Below are 24,028 nucleotides of genomic sequence, written 5' to 3'. Positions count from 1 at the left end.
AAGTTCTAAAGTCTCTTAGCACAACTCTAAGTTCTTTAGCACAAGATCCATCCATCCATTATCTGTAGCCACTTATTCTGTCCTACAGGGTCGCAGGCAAGCTGGAGCCTATCCCAGCTGACTATGGGCGAAAGGCGGGGTACACCCTGGACAAGTCGCCAGGTCATCACAGGGCTGACACATAGACACAGACAACCATTCACACTCACATTCACACCTACGGTCAATTTAGAGTCACCAGTTAACCTAACCTGCATGTCTTTGGACTGTGGGGGAAACCAGAGCACCCGGAGGAAACCCACACGGACACGGGGAGAACATGCAAACTCCGCACAGAAAGGCCCTCGTCGGCTGCTGGGCTTGAACCCAGGACCTTCTTGCTGTGAGGCGACAGTGCTAACCACTACACCACCGTGCCGCCCAGCACAAGATCCAAGAACACTTAACCTTGATTATGAATACTTACTGATCATGTTTAAAGATGTTTGATGGATTTTTTTTAATGAAAGTTGGCCAGATTCCAACTGAAAACGAGTGAATGTATTTCCCCACTCCGCCATCTTGAAACCGCCATGTTTGATGGAGCCCGTATGTTAGTCACCAATCCTCCCTCCAATTTATTTAACACAGGACGTCCCCTGATGCAGTACATATTGCAACTGTTGGTTACTAAGCAGACATGATTCTCATTTTTCTCATTGAAATTGGTATTTTTTTAGGTTAAAGACTTTGTAGCTTTATTAGTTAAATACACATGAAAACAGTAATATGTGTTATCAAATGGACTTTTAATAATTTGAGTAAGTTTTTAGGAATAGATTCCGCTCTTAGTTGGCAAAACACGTGTTGTCAAGCAGGGCAAGAGACATAATTCCCCTGGTTAATTAATTCGGCAAATGCGTAATTATTGACAGTCAGTTGAATTTGTGATATGATCAGAAGTGACTGAAGTTATCTATGAAGGTACCACAATTCAAGGTTTGTTATGGCTTAACTACAAATATCCAAAGACGCCAAAGAATCAGATTTTCAGTCCACATTTCAGGGATCAACAACTGATCCTTAACATGCACCGCAGCAGAAATTCCGGCTTCCAGTCCCAAAGCAATCATAATAAACCCCTTCCTATATCAAGATGAGTATTTTTTCGATTATTGTGCTAAAGAACATAGAGTTGTGCTAAGAGACTTTAGAACTTGTGCTAAAAGACTTTTGGGTTAAATAACCAGATACGAGTGCAACCCGATCGATATTATTGTTATTATTATTATTATTAGAGAAGAACAATAAGGTAAATCAATAAAAACGTGTCTTTCATGCAAATTTATGAAGTTTTATTCCGAGCTTTCAGACCTACGGTCCATCATCAGGAACAGAATGAAATGTGTATTTACAAACGTCAACAAACTAGTTTAACTGAGAATAATAACAACAACATTAAACTAGTGTTAAAGATTCCATCCATCCATCTTGGCATATCACTACAGTGACGTGGCCGCTCTGACGGATTCAGCCATCAAAGTGTCCAGGGAACATTACAGTAGTGGTTTCCCGTTGCCTTCTACTGGATTATTATAGAGATTTTCTCCTCTCAACCATTCACACACACACACACACACACACACACACACACACACACACACACACACACACCTATGGACAATTTAGAGCCACCAATTAGCCTAACCTGCATGTCTTTGGACTGCGGGGGAAACCAGAGCACCCGGAGGAAACCCACACAGACACATGCAAACTCCGCACAGAAAGACCCCATAGACCGTTTGCACTTACGTCACAAATCTCCCATGATGCTCACTGATTTTGTTGTGTCCGCTATCTTTGTGGGATAGCATCCATGGCGACCGAGGAGAGTACATTGGCGAACTGTAATTTTTCGCAAATATATCATGAATTGAGTAATAGTGACAAGGTCAGATACAGGGAAAAGATAAAAGAATGTTCAGGGGTGGATCCTTACAGCAATGCTGTAGAGTATGAAGATGATGTACAGATGTGACTGAGTGTGAATTACACAGACATCGTGAATTACCTGGTGTTAACTACTAGCTTCATCACTGGAAAGCAGGTGAACGCATACAAAAGCTTAGCGCAAGTTTACTGTAAGGATCTAGTAGGTTCCTGATGTGGGCAAATGTTACTGTACACAAAACACACACAAAACCCCCCAAAAACCAAAACAAAACCCTAATTCTTGACGTCTTCGAAGGCAACATTTTACGGAGCACAACTCCGTAAATTTTACTTAACATTCAAAATTTTACTGGGGCTTTGTGCTATGCATTTGTAGCTGCAATATAAATTGGAGTAGCGCTTACATGTTGCAAGGAATACGTTTTTCGGAGATCAATTTGAATTTGAATAGAATGGACAGATATGGACGAGCGGTGTGGACGTGCAAAGACTGCATCTGGAAAGACCAAACAATTTATGTCTTATCGACATTCGGCTCCCTGAGACAGCACCGGCCTCGGTTCAGGCCATTGCTGAGGCAACATTTCCCCCTTAAGGTCACTGCTGGGAGACGCTCTCGCATTCCTCGCATTCCTTCTCCAACTTTCCGCGGTCGCCATTTTCATCCCCAGTGTGACAAGCGGGTGCGTGACCAGCGCCTTCATGGCTGCAGGAGCGGACGGCTGCTTGCTTGCGCTGGGTTACCTCTACCTCCCCCCCTCCCCCCACCCCAATTACCCCTCTTTTCCCCCCTTTCCCCCCCTCAAGTCCCGTGTTTAAAGTGTACTTGTGTTATTGTGTGCTTATGTGCAAAGGTTTTTTAAATGTTTCCACACTGTACTCCTGACAGGAGCATAGTGGGTGGGGGGGGTTCTTTTTTTCCTTATCTCTCCTCATGTTGTGTTTCCTTTTCTTTTATCCCTGTCTTCCTGTCCTGTTCCCCCTCTGTAAGGACAAGTTGATGGTCAATTTCACTGGCAACAGTGAAAATAAAGGGTTCATTCATTCATTCATTCATGTACATCACTTACAGTATGTCGCATCTTTATGTATATTTTGTCTATGGTTCACATAAATGGTAGAAATATAAGCTTACCCTTTACAAAATGATCTGCACATACTCGTACATATTTGTAGCTGGTCTCTTTTATGTCCGATCTGTTCAGACTTGCAAGCCACTGTCTCTGTCGTCTCCGGGTTAGATCTTCCATTTGGGATCCTTCTCGCATTTTAACAGCGGGTAAACTAAACAATCTGACTCCAGCCTTAGGAGAATTGTTTGAGCAGCCGATAACTGCGCAAATTTGCGGCATTTCGTATGAGGGTACTTGTTGCTACGCATATGTTATTCCACAAAGATGGTGGACACAGCTAAATCAGAGAGGGTCATGTGACATCATGTGCAAACGGTCTATCGGCTGCTGGGCTCGAACCCAGAACCTTCTTGCTGTGAGGCGACAGTGCTAACCACTTGCACCACCAGTGTTAAAGATTAAACTAGCTTGGTGACGTTTGAACATAAACATTCCATTCTGTTCCTGGTGAATGGATCGTAGGTCCGAAAGCTCGGAATAAAACTTCATAAATTTATGTGGAAGACACGTTTTATTGATTTAATATGATTCCCACATACAAGCAAACTTTGGATCTAATATTACAAGGTAAAAGGTGTTGCATTAGTGTCTATATTTTTTCCTTTTAGTCTTTGTGTGAATAGATTACAGAAAGTGTTAAAGCGTTGAATGCATGCAGCTTACAGGATAATGTGCTTCCCTTGTAATGCTTGTCATGTTCCATGATCACTTTTCTGTATCCGTAAACACTGGTACGCGTTTAAATCAGGAATTTGGAATACAGACTATTATTTAACGAATTACTCTTGTCATCATTATTGTGTGAGATTCAAGTAATATGAATATGAACAGGTGATATCTGGCATAATAGAAATTAATACAGTGGTAAATACACAGCAATGTTCTGATCAATTTTCCTGATGCCTAGGAGCATCTTCACATGTTTCGGAAAGGCCAATCAGCTAATGCGAAGACATTTGATGTGCTCCGGACCGTGAATAATCGCTTCCTGACCCTCTCTATGCTCAGCTTTATGAGAAGCCTTTCAGTGTTAATTAATTGTAACATGACAAGCGAATTACTGCTGCAAATGTAAATTTCATATTCGAAGAGGGGCTTGAAAGGTTGCGGGTTAAATAGCGTCAAAACATTTTTGAAACGAGGTGAAATGTTGAGGAATGAAGAATGTACCAGAAACTGAGGGTTAAGCCTTCAGAGAATTGTAAAACTTATAATCACTGTGAATCATTTAGAGATCAACAAAGAAAATATTGTAAGGGCCGAAGGTTTGTCACTTGGGAAATCGTCCCCAAAGTGTCCCGAGCTGGAAGAAATCTTCAGCTAAAAAGCTCAGAAAGTCAGGAGGAACAGTACACCTTGACACAAAAAGAAATCTTAAACCGTTTGGGGTTTCTAACTAAGGAACCTTGAGATCAAGGTTGGAGGACTACAAGCTCTTAGAGATACACAGGAAGATTAGAAAAACGTTTGTCTAACCTTGATGCATCAAAGCTGTCATATGATCCCACGGTGTAGTGTCGAAAGAGCTTCCGCCTCTCAGATCGGTCCGCTCTGGCATCTGCACAGACAAGACACATGCTTCGTGTTTATTTAGATGAAACTCAATGACCTCATATTCCAGAGATATCAGTTCAGTTTGAATTAGAACAACACATCTTGAGAACCTGTTATTCTATTACAGATTGCTAGGCTTCATGATCAACCTGTGATAATTTTGACCAAATCTCTTCATTAGAAATTTTTGATTAAAAAAACCCCCTGACTGTTAGATTGAACAATTAGATTCCATGATCACATTTTAACACAAATGTATGGAGTCTATCAATATGTCTGCAAACAAGAGGTTCCTCTTTAACAAGTTAATTGATAAAATTAACCCACTGTGCTATTGTTTTAATTTACAACCCCGTTTCCAAAAAAGTTGGAATGCATCCATCCATCCATTATCTGTAGCCGCTTATCCTGTTCTACAGGGTCGCAGGCAAGCTGGAGCCAATCCCCAGATGACTATGGGCGAGAGGCGGGGTACACCCTGGACAAGTCGCCAGGTCATCGCAGCGCTGACACATAGAGACAAACAACCATTCACACTCACATTCACACCTACGGTCAATTTAGAGTCACCAGTTAACCTAACCTGCATATCTTTGGACTGTGGGGGAAACCGGAGCACCCAGAGGAAACCCACGCAGACATGGGGAGAACATGCAAACTCCACGCAGAAAGGCCCTCGACGGCCACTGGGCTTGAACCCAGGACCTTCTTGCTGTAAGGCAACAGTGCTAACCACTACACCACCTTGCTGCCCCTAAGTTGGAATGCAGTGCATTAAAAAAAAAAAGCCGCTTTATATATATACAGTGCTCAGCGTAAATGAGTGCACCCCCTTTGAAAAGAAACATTATAAACAATATCTCAATGAACAGGCAGCATGGTGGTGTAGTGGTTAGCGCTGTCGCCTCACGGCAAGAAGGTCTTGGGTTCGAGCCCCGGGGCCGGCGAGGGCCTTTCTGTGTGGAGTTTGCATGTTCTCCCTGTGTCCATGTGGGTTTCCTCTGGGTGCTCCGGTTTACCCCACAGTCCAAAGACATGCAGGTTAGGTTAACTGGTGACTCTAAATTGAGTGTGAATGGTTGTCTGTGTCTATGTGTCAGCCCTGTGATGACCTGGCGACTTGTCCAGGGTGTACCCTGCCTTTCGCCCGTAGTCAGCTGGGATAGGCTCCAGCTTGCCTGCGACCCTGTAGAAGGATAAAGTGGCTACAGATGATGAGATCTCAATGAACACAAACAATTTCCAAAATGTTGACAAGACAAAGTTTAATATAACATCTGTTTAACTTATAACGTGAACGTAAGGTTAATAATATAACTTAGATTACACATTTTTCAGTTTTACTCAAATTAGGGTGGTGCAAAAATGAGTACACCCCACTGAAAGTCTCTGGAGCAAAGCTAAACTGTAGACTACAAATGTCTTAACAAGAATACAATCACAGGTGAGTCTAATTAGTCATTACACAGGTGTCCAGCAGACAGTTGACTATAAAAGGGTACTTAAAGAAAACCCCTTCCCATTTCATGCCATCAGCAATGACAAAAGTGGTACAAAAATTTAAGAAAGACGGAACTGCAGCCATCTCACAGAGACATCCAGGTCATCCACGGAAGTTAACACCTCGACAGGAGCGTCTTCTGATGAGAAGGGTTGAAGAAAATTGTCATGCAAGTACACTGCAGTTATCTAAAGAAGTAGAAAGCCAAACTGGGGTAACTATTTCCCGTGACACAATACGGCATACACTGCAGAGGAATGGCATGCATGGATGCCGTCCACGAAAGAAGCCTCTCCTAAAGCCCAGGCACAAAAAAGCCCGCCTAGAGTTTGCCAGGGCCCATGCTGACAAAGATGAAGACTACTGGGACTCTATACTCTGGAGTGATGAGACCAAGATAAATGTTTTTGGAAGTGATGGCTTCAAAACTGTATGGCGTCGCAAAGGTGAGGAATACAAAGAAAAATGCATGGTGCCTACAGTGAAACATGGTGGTGGCAGTGTCCTTCTGTGGGGCTGCATGAGTGCTGCTGGTGTCGGGGAGCTGCACTTCATTGATGGCATCATGAATTCACAGACGTATTGCTCTATACTGAAAGAGAAGATGCTACCATCACTCCATGCCCTTGGTCGTCGTGCACTTTTCCAACATGACAATGATCTTAAACACACATCTAAGGCCACTGTTGGATTTCTGAAGAACAACAGGGTGAAAGTGATTCAGTGGCCAAGTATGTCTCCTGATCTGAACCCAATCGAACACCTATGGGGAATTCTGAAGAGACAAGTTGAGCATCACTCTCCATCCAGCATCCAGTCACTAAAAGAGGTCATTGTTGAAGAATGGAAAAAGATTGATGCTGCAAAATGTCGCCAACTTGTTCATTTCATGCCTAGAAGACTTGATGCTGTCATTAAAAATCATGGAGGCCATACAAAGCACTAGATGTAGTAGTTTTTGTTGTGGGGTGTACATCCACCACCCCCTCCCTCAATGCCTTTTATGGTACATTTATTAACACAAACTCTCGACAGATCTTCACTAAACTTGGCATGTAGGTACAGGAGATAGCCACAATCTGGCAGAACTCAGAAATTCCATATTTAGGCCCTAGGGGGTCCCCGGTGGGCCCCTGGGTGGTGGATATTTGGATTTTTGTTTGTCTTGGGTTAACATCACCATTTCTCAACAGATCTTCAACAAATTTGACATGGAAGTCTGGGGGCAACCCAGAATTTTGCAAAACCCGGGCAATGCTGGGTAACCTGCTAGTGTGTAAAAAAAAAAATAAATAAATAAAAATAAATATATATATATATATATATATATATATATATATATATATATATATATATATATATATATATAATTCCATGATTCGACATCTTAGAGAAGGCCAAACTTCCCAGCATGCTTACCATCCTTAAACATGGCAGATTACACTGGCTTGGACATGTACATAGGATGGCAGATGGTAGAATTCCCAAGGACATTCTCTACGGGGAACTCACCATTTGAAGTCGTAAAACTGGCTGTCCACTTCTACGCTTTAAGGACATAGTCAAACAAGACCTAAAAGCCTTCCACATCGATCCTCATTCATGGGATCTTAAGGCTAATGACAGGAAAGTCTGGAAGTCAGCCCTCCACCATGGTACCGAAGCAGCAGAAAACAAGATCAGGCAGCTGGTTGATGCAAAGAGGGGGCACAGAAAGCTCCAGACACAGAGAAGTGACCTTATACCTAGCTTTGCCTGCATCAACTGTGGGAGAACCTGCTCATCCCATATTAGGTTTTATAGTCACAGTCATTGTTGCAACTCTTCACCCCAAACTGACCTTAGTGCATTCCATAGCCTGCATAGACTGAAGGAGGCTGATGATGATGATATAAACAGAATGCAAATTTTTTTTTTTGCAAATAATGGAAACGCTACATTTCATTGAAAAAAGTACATAGACTACATATCAAATTTTGAAACTGAGAAATTTTATTGTTTTTTGAAAAATATATGCTCATTTTGAATTTTATGTCAGCAACACATTTCAAAAAAGTTGGGACAGGGGCATGTTTACCACTGTGTTGCATCATCTCTACTTTTAACAACACTCTGTAAATGTTTGGGAACTGAGGAGACCAATTGCCGTAGATCTGAAAGTGAAATGTTGTCCCATTCTTGCCTGATACACAATTTCAGTTTGGGGTCACCTTTGTTATATTTTGCGCTTCATAATGTACTGAATGTTTTCAATGTGAGACAGGTCTGGACTGCAGGCAGGCCAATTTAGCACCTGGTCTCTTTTACTACGGAGCCATGCAGTTTTCATATGTGCAGAAAGTGGTTTGGCATTATGTTGATGAAATAAAGAAGGTCTTCCCTGAAAAAGCGATGCCTTCCCAGATGTGCAAGCATGTGCACTAATGCCCCCTCATACCCTCACAGATGCTGGCTTTTGAACTGTGCACTGATGATAAGCCTGATAACAAGCTGACCTAATACACATCTTTGGACTGTGGGAGGAAACCCACACAGGCTTGAAGAGAACATGCAAACTCTACACAGATCAGCCCCGGTCAACTGACAAGTTTGAACTCAGAACCTTCTTGCTGTGATGCGACACCGCTAACCACTTCATCACCATACGCATACTATATGTAACCACTTACACAGGGATTTGTATGAGACAGATGCTCCAACTTCAAGAGAGAGAAAAAAAATGGCTGGTAAGGTCATGACTTTTTATATCTGCTTTTTACATGACGGACACCAGACCATAACGTGTATGTGTGTTTTGAACATCCCATTCCAGATTTAGTTTGTTAGATTTTGATTCAGATGGAAATTGTAATGCTACAGCATACAGAGACATTCTGTACAGTTGTGTGCTCAGCTTTATTGAGCAAAGCCTACATACTTTGGAGCATTATTTACCCAGGGCTCCTATTGATAGCAGGTTTGCTCTTGTGGCTACCTGATTGGACTACCCTGGGTGATTTATCTTTTATTTTTAAATAAAGGTGTTATCTATCTATCTATCTATCTATCTATCTATCTATCTATCTATCTATCTATCTATCTATCTATCTATCTATCTATCTATCTATCTATCTATCTATCTATCTATCTATCTATCTATCATGATGGTCAGGTGTCCACAAACTTTTATCCATACAGTGTAAGTGATAATAGGAACTAATCTGGAACTAATCTGTTTGTTTGTTTGGGCAGCAGGGTGGTGTAGTGGTTCGCACTATCGCCTCACAGCAAGAAGGTTCTAGGTTCAAGCCCAGCAGCTGACGAGGGCCTTTCTGTGTGGAGTTTGCATGTTCTCCCTGTGTCTGCATGGGTTTCCTCCAGGTGCTCCGGTTTCCCCCACAGTCCAAAGACATGCGGTTAGGTTAACATGGGAGTGGTCTTGGGCTGACATGCCCCTGATCAAGGCACCTAACCCCTAACTGCCCCCTGGGCGCTGTGGCATAGCTGCCCACTGCTCTGGGTATGTGTGTGTTCACTGCTTCAGATAGGTTAAATGCAGAGAGGAATTTCCCTGTGCTTAAGCATACATGTGATAAATAAAGCTGCTCTTCTTCTTGTGTATGATCCACAACATTAAACGTAACTATAAACGAACGAAACATATGACGTCATTTTTTAATAAATAGGGAAAAAATAGTGTTGGTAATTGGTGTGTTGGTAGAATATGAATAAAACTATTCTTATGCTTATTGTTATTAGAGGAAAATGATAATGTTAACTCAACATCATGTTGTGCTGCATCACCCCATCCTGTTATTCATTATTTTCTTATAACAGCCCCCAAGTGTTTTATTCCTTGCTCACCACCGACCCTCATCATCATAATTAAAAAATGATAAATGTTTTATTTTGACATGAGCTGAGCACCAGTGAAACAGAAAGAAAGACCAACAGGAATAAACTGCACCAATGCGGCCATCCAGTAATGAAAGCATGATGTAAAATCAAAGGGCACAGGGGAGGAAAAAATGCCTTCTGCTCACAAATTAGTGTCCATATGTGACCATATGTCATGGTGTCCCAGCAGTCATTTCTGCGGAAAAGCAACTCATGGAAAAATCACAGTATGTGGTCTTTGTTCAGGAAGCAAATCAGTGGAGAATAACTTGGTAATTTCCTGGAAATTGGAACCTCTTCAGTTGTAAAAATCACCAGCTCATTTCAGTGGACATGGCATATCGACCCAGCACAGCCACATGGAAGCTTTTTGAGGGGAAAATGCTGGAGAGGAGCCAGATAGCAGCAGCGTTAAGGAAGGACAGGGATCACAGATTATGCAGTGGAGGTGGAGTTCAGGAAACAGGGACTGGAATGAATGGCTGACCCTGTCTTCAGTTTATCTCCAGGGAGCACTCATGTTTAGTGGTGTCTTATATAGCCACTGGTTCATATTTAGGGCTGTGAAATCATAGAGCTTTGTTCTTTATCAGCGCTGTAAAGGTCTCGTGAGAATTCATACACCAAAAACACCTCACAGCTTCCTATTCTGATCCAGTGGAATAGGAAAAACGTCACAAATGCACCATATAGGTGCACACTTTACATATAATCATCTTCTCCTTTCTTCATTCCTTCGTCTTCTCAAGAGACAGACTGTTCAGTTTTCTCGCATTTTGTCTTGGCAGGTTGAAGCTCCAAACTGCACCGTTTGCATTGTTCGTGTTGATCCATGCTGATCATATCAGTCTTCAGGAGGCTGCGTGGGATTCGACACCCCTACTCCCCCCCCCCCCCCTTCCCAGTACAGCCCCCCCATCATCAATCCTACTCACTGCTTATCTCTTAAAGTCACACTCTCTCCGGCACTTTGTTGTGTGGAAAACATTACAGCATGTGAATGATGTCAAAGGCCAACTGTCTCACATTAGGTATCGGTGTATTTGTGGTTTTTAGCTCATCCAGCCGTAGGCCAGGACGGATGAGCTTATGCGATTGTCCGTCATCCGTCCACAATTTACAAAAATCGCTACTCCTCCGACAGGAATGATCGGATTTGGATCAAATTCACATACTAGGTTCCCCAGGTGGGTGTGGATAAAAGTTGTGAAGATGGTGGCGCCACCTGTCATATTTACGACTTTATGGGGGTCAGAAATTTTTGGGTGACTCATCATATTAAATGCTACTCTTCGTAAACTGCTGGGACATTTTCACTGAAACTCACCCAGAAGACTCTAAAGACATATACCAACAAGAATTGTTCACCAGGTGGCGTCACCTGCCATGGATGCGGCTACACAGGGGTCACGTGAAATTTCACGAAAACCTCTACTCCTCCTACAGCAGTGATCAGATTTTGATCAAACTCATATACAATGTTCCCCAGGTTGGTATGGATAAAAGTTGTCAAGATGGTGGTGCCACCTGTCATATTTAACATTTTATGGGTGTTTGAAAATTTTGGGTGACTCGTTACACCAAACACTACTGTTCATAAACTGCTGGGACGTTTTCACTTAAACTCATCCAGAAGACTCTAAAGACATATTCCAACAAGAATTGTTCACCAGGTGGCGTCACCTGCCATGGATGCGGCTACACAAGGGTTATATGCAATCTCGTAAAACTCGCTACACCTCCCACAGGATTGATCGGATTTCAAACCCATACACAACAACAGTGGCCGGTATGAGCTACAGCCTCATTGGGGGTATTTTTGCTACATAGGATAAAAAAGCAACATCTAACACACCAACATAGCAATGACATTGTATACACTTGAACTGTCAGTTCAGAAGAGATTATATGGCTCTTTATTATACATCATTTTGCCACTGTTTTTACTGTGCCGATTGAGAGCACTGATCACGATAACAAAAAAAAGGTTTGTGATTTCCAATAATTAATACGACTGGCTGATACCCATCCCTCAAAGAGAGAGAGAGAGAGGTCTTCATTGAAATAGAAATGTATTAAAATATTGTGAATAGTACATAAATAGTCAAGCAGGCCTAAACATACATGAAAAAAAATCATACACGTTTACTGCATCCGTGTTTTCAATGCATAGCTTACGTAATTAGAAAAAATGCTGAATCCATCCTCATCACTCAAATATAGCATATACGCAACATTAATATAACTATAAAATACTTTCAGATACTTTACTCATTTATTTATATAGGACCTGTACAAAAAATAATTTCAGTTAAAACTAAAAAAAATACAATTTGTGAATATATGCCATTAATTTGTGTGTACAACTGGGACTGACTTTTTTTTTAATAGTTCAACAACTTCATCTGTTTGACATGCTATTACTACTTGGTCTGCTTGGGTCAGCTGATTGTTGTGATTTGTTGCCTAGTGTTACCAACAGTGGCGTTGCAGTGCCCTCTGGTGGACAAACTGCACAACAACAACACTCATAACATGGTTAAAGGATCCATTTTCTGTCTCTCCATTTCTTTTTTAATTATCATTTATAAACACCGATACCGATTTACTGGCAATAAGTTCATATCAACCGATAATATCGGCATGCCAGTTTGAATGTAACTTGGTTGTGAGGTGGTTCCTTCAAAGTACATTTTAAATATATATCTTTTAATAAGTACATATTAATGATAGAGAAATGTATTACATGGCCAAAGACTTGTGGACACCTGACCATCACACTTTATATATTGTACATATTTAACAGTTATTCCATGAAATCGAGTCATACATGAGCTGATAGCCAACAAGGCATGTAGCACCGAGTTGGCTATAAGCCATGTAAGAAGCCATGCACACTTCAAGCACAGTGAAATTCATCTTCTGCCCATCTAAAACCCATCTAAAGCAGTGAACACACACACACCCAGAGCAGTGGGCAACCACACTAGAGTGCCCGGGGAGCAGTCAGGGGTTAGGTACCTTGCTCAAGGGCACCCCACGTTAACCTAAAAGCATTGTCTTTGGGGGAAATCGGAGCACCCAGAGGAAACCCATGTAGACACGGGGAGAACATGCAAACTCCACACAGAAAGGCCCTCGCCAGCTGCTGGGTTCGAACCCAGAACCTTCTTGCTGTGAGGCGACCATGCTAACCACTACACCACTGTGCCACCCCAGTGGTGTAGTGGTTAGCACATGTATGACGAGATTGAATGGAATAATTGTTTTATTGTATCCACATTCACTGGATGAGGTCTGGGTGCAGGACACTTGAGTTCTTCCACTCCATACTTGACACACCATGTCTTCATGGAGCTCACTTTGTGCACAGGGACATTATCATGCTGGAACATGTTTGGGCCTCTTAGTTCCAGTGAAGTGAAATCTTAATACTACAGCATACAAAGACATTTGATGCAATTGTGTGCTTCAACTTTGTGGCAAGAGTTTAAGCAAGGCTCACATTTGTCTATGTAGTGTATACGCTCTTGAGAGTACCACCACAGCAACGTTTAGTACTTTTTCCCTGAGATAATATTTATAGATATAGATCTTTCAAAATTGATATACTCTGTATCAGCTCTGATTATGAATGTAGTTAAACTTGACTTTGACCTCACTCTGTTCCTGTCAGGTTCAATTAAAGCATTTCCACACACTGGAGCCTATAAATAATAAATTCTGCAAAATTAAAATGATTATGTGTAAATATAATCCTAGCCTACATCATTATTTATAACTGTTGTCATGGTTACTTTCTAATATTATATAATTGTATATTATATAATGCATTATATAATATGAGGAGTGATTCAAACTGTCATTTAACCAAATCTACATTACAGGTGTCTTTATATAGCAAAATGACAAACACTTGGCAGCCATTTAGAATATATATTAACTTAAAGGCAATTATTCGGACTCGGCAGCCACAGATTCCGACTTCAATAAAACACCTTGCCTTTTTTTTTTGGCTATGGTCCTTCTACGAAAGCTCTTGAGTACAGATTCACACTTACACACAGTTTCACACTCACACTAAGTATATCGCTGTTCAAATACCATGTGCAAAAAAAGAAAATATAAGAACAAATTGTGACGAGAGTATATTGTTCTATTATATATACACATTTACATTTTTACTGTCTGTTGCTGAATGTGTCCAAATGACAAAGACACACGACCCATAATATCAAAATGTCATATTGTGCTAGTAGTGCTGCATAAATGAGAACTATTTAATACTTAAAAGTTCCATACGAGTATTTCCTCTTCATTCTGCAATTAAGATGGAGCTAGATTTCTTCATTCGGGAGCTCATTAAAGAAAACAGACATTAAATTATAGAAAACGATATGGAAGCTGACAGAAGAACAAAGGTCTGGAGCAATAATTCAGCAACTAAAGTGCAAGTTTAATTTAACTCTTGCATGGGAAAATAATCAACGTTACTGATACAACCATGAAGTTGAAGTTGATCATTTTTCATTAACAGTACATCCTGAAGATTTTTTTGGAAGCAATTTGCAAAAGTTAACTATATTTTCATTATTAAAGGTGATGTATTATACCCCTTTTAAACATCTTGACATGGTTCCTTGAAGTCTTCGTTCTTGCCCTGTCTAAGGGCCCGTTTACACGAGGACGCTGTCGGGTAAAAACGACTAAATATTTTATCGGAAGTGCCTTTCGTCTACACGGGGACGGCGTTTCCGAGGCTGAAAAACGGAAAAAATTGAAAACGCCTTCCAGAGTGGATAAGTTAAAAACAGCCCCCGTTGCATATCCGTCTAAACTACCCAATACGCGAAACTCTGCTCGGATCTGCTCACGTCGGGTACGCGTTTACGTCATACATGTGTCATATACTGTACATGCCAGCCCGGGAAGTAAGAAAGTAAGTAAAAAAGTAAGAGCATGTCTGATTACATCGATCCAACGGACCTTCAAGCTGCTCTGGCAGCTTTAATAAACGTCCAGGAGTCCTTCGAACATCTATACCGAATCTGCACATATACCGTTAATGAACAGAGGTGGGTATAGCATGCTCTTACTTTTTTACTTACTTTCTTACTTACCATAGCCAGAGTAGTCAAAGTTTTCGCGGCGCAGATGTGCAGATCAGACAAGACGGAAGACGTTGCGCATGCGTGCAGACATAGCGGAGGTCTTTCACAGCACCACCTAGCCGCCTGGCATGCACATCCAATTGAATTCCACACATTTATGTGTCACCATATAGACGCAGATTTCCTCCTTGAAAACGGTCGTGTAGACGCGGAAAAAAGTGAGAACGAAAACGGACTTTTGCGTTTTTGTTTCAGACCGTCCCCATGTAAAGTGGGCCTAAACATCCCTGTTCAAAATGGCTGATTTGAGGAACGGCCTGTTCCTTTAAATGATAATGAGCCACTGCTCATCCCACCCCCTCTACTGCTCACCAATCAGGTAGCAATGCGCTCATGAATATTCATTCACAAAGGCAGTTCTCAAGCCATGAGTGGGGATACTCAGAAGAGGGGGTGGGATTATTCTAATGAGCTCCACTTGTGACATAGAAAGTGGAGACAAGTCTGAATGGCTTGTTGAAGGACATGTTTTCGGAAATAGGCAGCGCAGAAGAAACTGACTGGGTGTCTTATTTCAGAGTTTGTGCATTGGTCGGCTCCAGATACCCAAATGTATGTGCACAAGCACTGTATTTCATAATATGTCTCCTTTAAAGAATGACACGCCAAATATTTTGTCCATGTACCGCTTGTGTATATAGCTACATTTGTATATTTATAAATTTGGATTGTATAACATCTACAATACAAGTTAATGCTACTACTTACCGTACATTATTGCATCTATGAAATTAATTTAAAGTTACTGTTAAAATTGAAGTTACTGTTACAACACTCTGACACTGGAGACTCCTTCTCGAAATTGTAAGTAAACTTCTCCTTGCCAGACAATTCTATATTTTTCCTTTATTATATAACAACACATGACATTACATTAATGGCATTTAGCAGACGCTCTTATCCAGAGCGACATACAACACACCCAGAGCAGCCTGGGGAGCTGGGGTTAGGTGCCTTGCTCAAGGGCACTTCAGCCATTCCTGCTCATCCAGGGAATCAAACCGGCAAACTTATGGTTCCAAAGTTGCTTATCTAACCATTAGGTCATGGCTTCCCCATTTGAAGCTGTTTATTATTAGCGTTAGATTATGTGAGTATCACTGCCATACTGTACAATTCCCTGTGATTTAACACTTACCGTAGAAACCATACCACACTAAAATGTGGACATTAATATAAATCTGTGATTTTCTTTGCAGACAGAAAAAAATCTGACCAATCAAATTTGAGAACTCAACAGTGCTGTGGTATAAATGATCTTAAAACATGCCGCCATCCTGCCTGTGACATTTCATGTAACTTAGCAACATAATCTTGAAGAGACTCGCACAGTTACTGTGAGAATGTCAGTATCAGATATCAGATGATACTCATAACAACCGTACTGTATTAAAAATGAAAGAAATGGGATTGGTGCATCTGTATTATTTATTTAGCTATTTAAACTAAAACAGAATTAGGATAAATCATGTTTATATGGAATTAACAACACGGTTTAATAAAGCTAGACTATTAATCATATCACTATAATAAGCACTTATTTTATGATGATGATTATTATTATTACAACATAGTATCAGCAAGTCCGTTGAAACAGAGCACATGAAAATGACCAATTCATTTATATATATAAAATGTAAACGGAATCTTAATCTTTGTCGCTTTTCATATGACTTAAGTAGTGAGAATTCTTACCAATTTGCAAGGACGAGACCATGACGGACAGCCTGCCTTGATTTTTAAACTTTCAGGAAACTCTTGGAAAACGAATAAGATTATAGATTATATACCTGTGATGTCTTTATATTTTTCCGAAATAAGTTTCTTACGGCGGCACAGTGGTTAGCGCTGTCGCCTCACAGCAAGAAGGTCCGGGTTCGAGCCCCGTGGCTGGCGAGGGCCTTTCTGTGCGGAGTTTGCATGTTCTCCCCGTGTCCGCGTGGGTTTCCTCCGGGTGCTCCGGTTTCCCCCACAGTCCAAAGACATGCAGGTTAGGTTAACTGGTGACTCTAAATTGACCGTAGGTGTGAATGTGAGTGTGAATGGTTGTCTGTGTCTATGTGTCAGCCCTGTGATGACCTGGCGACTTGTCCAGGGTGTACCCCGCCTTTCGCCCATAGTCAGCTGGGATAGGCTCCAGCTTGCCTGCGACCCTGTAGAACAGGATAAAGCGGCTAGAGATAATGAGATGAGATGAGAAGTTTCTTACGACACCTTGCTTTATGATGTCCTTCCAAATGCATTGAATTTTTATTGCCCAAAAAATGGCTTGCAGTGATGGTGACTGTATTTTAAAGTGTCCATGACAATATTCTGTGTATTACATGCACTGATAGACTCCAAAACCAATTACCAGCCTGAAAGATGTAAAGCTGTGCAAGGCGCTGAAAAAGACTTCAAGCCGACCAAGTGCATGCAAATATGTAACAGCTTACATCCACAAACCACATACTGTAAAGCAAGATCAGAAATGTTCTTAACGTATCGGTAACTCCAAAATGCAGCAACAATTTAAATATAGGCCACAAAACGCTCCACAATTTAGGCCACCAAAGTTCCAATAAAGATCAACAGTACCTCCAAAATGAACCTTCTTCCTGATTCTGGGAATCTCATCCATCTGGCCTTCTGCTGCCTTCAAATCGTAGCGCCAATCACACAAAATGCTCGATCCCCCAAAACATAAAAAAGGGGAGCAAGCACCCTCTGTCTCCCCCTATGTTCCTCTATCTTTCTGTCTGTCTGGCCCAGTCTCTCCCTCCAGCGTTGCACTATCTCCACATAGCCCCCAAAGTTTTTCGCCCCTTAAACCTCATCATAGAGGTGGAGAAGATTTACACTGAGAAAGCTCGAATGCAATCTCTGGATCTCTCTGCTGTAAAAGAACAAGTGTGCATGTGTGTGTGAGAGAGGGAGAGAGAGAGAAAGGGAGAGAGGGAAAAAAAATTATACAAAAATGGAAAAAAAAAATCTTGCTAAGGCCCACTCCTTAGCAACAGGCTTGTACAGTGTAGAGCATGTTTCCATGGAAATGTATCAATCAGGAATGTGCATGAGTGTTGCACATTCGCAAAGGTTCAAGAGACGTCAACACACTCGGCACTCACATCTAAAACCCAGCAGCGTCATCAGAAGCACTAACGCTGGAAAAGTGCAGATGCTTCTCCACATCAGCTGTCCAATCCTGCACTATGGTGCTTTAGATAGCCAGAGTGACCTTAATTCTTTGGACTCGTAGTGTTCAGAGATTTAATGCAATTACAAATAGGAATATGAGACATTAGAGAAAACGATGAGATTATTTAGTAAAAAAAAAAAAATCCACAATATTACTAGCATAATGAGCATACAAGGAGGCTGATTTCAGACTAAGTCTCGACTGCCAGCACACATTTTACATATAATATAATCATATGGGAAACAGCAGTCAGGTGGGCTGAATGCAGACGTTTTTAAAAAGCGCTGCCGCCAGCAGTTTTGTCACAGTGGAGTGTCTCTAAACTGGAAATCACCTGACAATCAGCTTCACTGTTCAATAGTTAGCCTACAGTGCCTTGCATAAGTGTTCACCCCACCATGAAGGAGGGCATTAGACAGAGAAGCAACCAAGAAGCCAAGAGAAACTCTTAGCATGATGCTGCCGGCACCATGCTTCACCATTGTGATGGTCTTCTCATTGTTTTTGCTGAGTCAACAACTTGCCCTTTGGAAAATCTAAACAGGATTCCATCTGTCCCAAGTATGGTTCTCCTGTGAACCGCTGCTTCCATTAGAGCTATGGATCTTTTCAGCTGTGGATCTTTCTCTGGATCTTGGTCTCTTGGTTGCATCTTGGACTATTCTCATGACTTATGGTTGGATGGCCTCCCCTAGACAGGGGTGTCATATCCTTTCCATTATTATTTCTGCTAACTTTGTTGGAGGAGGTTATGGTTTTGCCTCCATTTGTTTGTTTGCTTGCTTGTCTGTTCCCAACGTAACTCAAAAAGTAGTGAACAGATTTTGAAGAACGTTTGAGGAAAGGTGAGCCATGGGCCAAGGAACAGTTGATTAGATTTTGATGCAAATCCGGATATGTATGTGGATCCAGGGCTTTTTTTTTTTTTGTCTGTTCGCAAGGTAACTCAAAAAATAGTGAATGATGAAATTTTGAGGAAACATGGGCCAGGAGCCATGGGCTAAGGAACAATTGATTAGATTTTGATGCAAACCCAGATATGTATGTGGATCGAGGGTCCAGATATGTATGCAGAGCCAGGATTTTTTCTGTTCCCAACATAACTCAAAAAGTAGTGAATGGATTTGGATGAAATTTGGTGGACAGATTTAGTATTTTCTCTGTGTAAAGGTTCTCAGTCATCCAGGTCATTGTAAACCGTAGGTGCTAAAGAAGCCAACTGGACTTGCTTGGAAAGAACTGAAGAAGCCTTTTGTATGAGAGGTGAAACGTCTTCAAGAATTCCAAGCAAGTCCCGTTGCCTTCTTTAGCACCTATGATTTAGTATTATCCTATGTTCAAGTGATTTGATTTTGATGTTGATAATATGTGGCTTGGCAGAGGTATGCACTCTACCAAGTGCCCTTCCAGTTACTATTGGATTTAATGGTGCTCAGATTTTATGATGGTTCTTTTTTCATAACCATATCCTTGATACGGTTCCAGAACTTTGTTTTCTACTTGTTTGGATCGATCCTTAGTCTTCATGATGATGCTTGTTGGCTAAGTGTTGTTATGGTTATAATCTGCAAGTCACATGAAGCTCAGTGACCAGTGCTTTTTGTGTTGGAAAAAGCCTAGTATGAAAGCAGTCTAAGATGCCAGTTTAGACCCATCTACCTTGGACCTACAATCATTGGTCATTTAATCAATTACAACTACAAAATATGTACAAATTTTCTGTAAACTACAGACTGTAGCCCATCTGTTGCTATGTACAGCCTGTCATTACCCGTTTACCCATCCATCAGTTAAACCTTCATTGACCAGGTATTATCTGGATGATAGACCATTCTCAGCATAGCAGTGTCATAGTGCCACAAAAGCTCATCTAAGTATATTTATACATTTTTTTCCAATATAACAACCTTCACATGTTTTCACTCTTGTTTCTTTCCCTTGTGCAACTTTTAGTTCACAGATTTGCTCACTTGCGTTTACACATAATCAGAAGTCAATCAGTTTCACCAAACACTTCTTAACCTTCAAATCTCTAAGCCATTAACAATGGTAACAGCATGCAGAGACCTGCAGTCCTCAGGCGACTCTGGAGCTAAATATACGACAGGATCCGCAAAGGACCTGTAAATACAGTGCCATTTTGTCAAATCTGAGGTGATGAGCCTGTGATGTGTAGACCAAATGAAGAGTATAATGCTAGTTCACAAAATCTAAAAGAAATGAATGAAAAACAGAAGTTCATTAAATAAATAAATCCAAGAGGCAGAAGACAGTAGGTCAAACTTTAAAGGTAGTCAAACAATGTGATACCACAGGAATGGGAATGCAATGGCTCAGAATTCCCATATATGTGGGAATACCTTGGAAGGAAGTAGATTTGGAACACATACTCAAATAGTACATGTTGATTAGGCTGGATGAGGTGGGATTGGTGATTAGAAAGTCAGGGTTTTAAACTATATACTGGTGGAATTCTGTACTTGTATTCACTCACCTTCAGTAACCTGTTTATCCTGGCTAAGGGGGGGTAATGGTCTTGAAGCCTATCCAGAGCCAAAACAGGAATAAACCCTCGATGAGATGCCAGCCGATTGCAAGGCACCACATAAACACTGCTTTACACTGAAGGGCACATCAACCCAGCTAGTCAGCTTGCCAGCATGATATTAGGGGTGGGAGGAAACCTGAGAACCCTGAGAAAACCCATGCAGGTGCAAGGTGAACATCTTCATCAGATTATAGGGTAAACCCTGGACCCTGGAGCTGTAGGGCACCAATCCTACCTGTTGTAACACCATGCCACCTTTTGCACTTTTTATCAATTCCTATATTGTTGCTTCATGCTAATGGAGAAGCAGTTCATTCAACTACATATGAGTATACGGACAGGATGACAATATGCTAGTGAATCTCAAACAATTATCATGAAAAAGTTCATTTTTTAATGTAATTTAATTCAAAAAGGTAAACTTTCATATATTCTATATTCATTACACGTAAAGTAAAACATTTCAAGCCTTTTTTGTTTTAATTTTGATGATTATGACTTCTAGCTCTTGAAAATCAGAAATCCAGTATCTCAGATGATTAGAATATTTCCTAAGATCAATCAAAAAAGATTTACAATACAGAAATGTCCAACTTCTGAACAGTATGTTTATTTATACTCTCAATACTTGGTTGGGGCTCCTTTACCACGAATTACTGCATCAATACAGTGAGGCATGGAGGTTATCAGCCTGTGGTACTGCTGAGGTGTTGTTGAAGCCCAGGTAGCTTTGATAGCGGCCTTCAACTCGTCTGTATTTTTGGGTCGAGTGTTTCTCATCTTCCTCTTGACAATACTCCATAGATTCTCTAGAGGGTTCAGGTCATGTGAGTTGGCTCGCCAATCAAGCACAGTAATATCATTGTCAGCAAACCATTTGGTAATAGTTTTGGCACTGTGGGCAGGTGCTAAGTCCTGCTGGAAAAGGAAATGGGCATCTCCATAAAGCTTTCAGCAGATGGAAGCATGAAGTGCTTTAAAATCTCCTGGTGGACAGCTACGTTGACTTTGGATTTGATAAAACACAGTGGACCAACACCAGCAGATGACATGGCACCCCAAGTCATCACAGACTGTGGAACCTTCACACTGGACTTCAAACACCTTGGATTCTGGGCTTCTCCACACCTCCTACAAACGAAAGGACCTTGATTTCCAAATGAAATGCAAAACTTAATTTCATCTGAAAAGAGGACTTTGGACCACTGAGCAACAGCCCAGTTCTTTCTCTCCTTAGCCCAGGTAAGATGCTTCTGACGTTGTCTCAGGTTCAGGAGTGGCTTGATATTAGGAATGCGACAGTTCTAGCCCCTTTCCTGAAGATGTCTGTGCATGGTGGCTTTTGATGCACTGACACCAGCCTCAGTCCACTCTTTGTGAAGATCTCCCAAGTTCCTGAATCGACTTTTCTTGACAATCCTCTCAAGGCTGTGGTCATCCCTGTTGCTTGTGCACCTTTTCCAGCCAGCCTTTTCTGTGGCTTACCCTCCTTGTGGAGAGCATCAATGATTGTCTTCTGGACAACTGTCAAGTCAGCGGTCTTCTCCATGATTGTGATTGCATGTACTGAACTAGACCGAGATATACACAGTATTTATATTGTTTTATTCAAACTCAAAATGAAATACTTTAATATTTTGAGATTTTTTTTGCACTGTAGGCCATAATTATCAAAATTAAAAGCAAAAAATACTTGAAGCATTTTAGTTTATGTGTCTAGACATGTTAAATTTTCACTTTCTTAAATAAGTGATGGAAAGTATTGAACTTTTTCATAATATTCTAATTGTAAGAGATGCACTAGTAATTAGCTCACCAGACAAAAAAATTATTCGCATCTGTTAAGAGCAGCATCTTACTACACAATGACAACAGGTTGCAAAACTGGACTTAAGCATGAGCATTTTATTATTTCATTATTTTATTGTTATTTGTTGGCCAAACTCTGATGTTCCTTTTTGTGGCTCATGTGCAAGAACAACAGACCACTGACCCTCCCACGTTCCAGGATGACAACTGTGGGGGTGCATTTTGCCAAATCTAAGCCTGATGGCACACGGGGACACTTTGACAATCTTGCAAATTCACCAAATCTTGAGCCCATAGTAGAACAGCATGTAAAGCATCAAAATAAGACAATGAACTCCAGCAGAATTGCACCCAGTCAGTGGAAGAGTGAGCTAAATTTGACAGGAACTCAAAACTACACTGGTGGAATCCTTACCTGATAGGATTGGCACTGTTATTAAGGCAAAGGGAGGCATAACCAATTAATAGATATATGGTGGTGAGAAGGAGATCAGTTTCCAGATGAAGTGTTCTGTTTATTGGTCAATCTACTGTACAGTGGATATAAAAAGTGTACACACCCCATTAAAATGATCGGTTTTTCTGATGTTAAAAAAAACGAGACCACAATAAATAATTTCAAAACTTTTCCCACCTTTAATGTGATCTATAACCTGTACAATTCAATTGAAAAACAAACAAATCTGTTAGGGAGAAAAACATAAAAATAAAAAACATACAATAAGCTGGTTGCATAAGTGTACACACCCTTAAACTAACACTTTGTTGACGCATCTTTTGATTTAATTACAGCGTTCAGTCTTTTTGGGTTCGCACCTGTCATCAATGAAAATGACTCTGATTAACCCCAAATAAAGTTCAGACATTTACTCAGTTGCATCCTCCAGCAAAAGCCAGGGTTCACAGAGAGCTTACAAAGCATCAAAGGGATCTCATTGTTGAAAGGTATCAGTCAGGAGAAGGGTACAAAAACATTTCCACAACATTAGATATACCATGGAGCACAGTGAAGACTGTCATCAAGAAGTGGAGAAAATATGGGACAACAGTGACATTACTGAGAACTGGACGTCCCTCCAAAATTGATGAAAAGACAAGACAAAAACTAGTCAGGGAGGCTGCTGAGAGGCCTACAGCAACACTGAAGGAGCTGCAGGAATTTCTGGCAAGTACTGGTTATGTACTACATGTGACAACAATCTCCCGTATTCTCCATATGTCTGGACTATGAGGTAGGGTCAAAGAAAAACATCCAGGCCTGGCTAAATTTTGCAAAAAAATACATCAACTCTCCCAAAAGCATGTGGGAAAATGTGTTATGGTCTG

The 24,028-nt window shown here is 41.0% G+C and overlaps 1 protein-coding gene across 1 annotated transcript in view; it reads right to left on the bottom strand.

Moving 5' to 3' along the window:
- Nucleotides 1–24,028, bottom strand: part of shank2b (SH3 and multiple ankyrin repeat domains 2b) — a 423,060-nt gene that overhangs the window by 147,104 nt on the left and 251,928 nt on the right. Inside the window, exon 13 of the mRNA XM_060928256.1 lies at nucleotides 4,542–4,623. Within this exon, the coding sequence (XP_060784239.1) occupies nucleotides 4,542–4,623 (82 nt within the window). The remainder of the gene's footprint in view (nucleotides 1–4,541; nucleotides 4,624–24,028) is intronic.

This window comes from Neoarius graeffei, chromosome 8, assembly GCF_027579695.1.
Source record: "Neoarius graeffei isolate fNeoGra1 chromosome 8, fNeoGra1.pri, whole genome shotgun sequence".
NCBI lineage: Eukaryota > Metazoa > Chordata > Actinopteri > Siluriformes > Ariidae > Neoarius > Neoarius graeffei.
The sequence above is the reverse complement of the archived record's forward strand: the minus strand, read 5'-3'. Positions and strand labels throughout refer to the sequence as shown.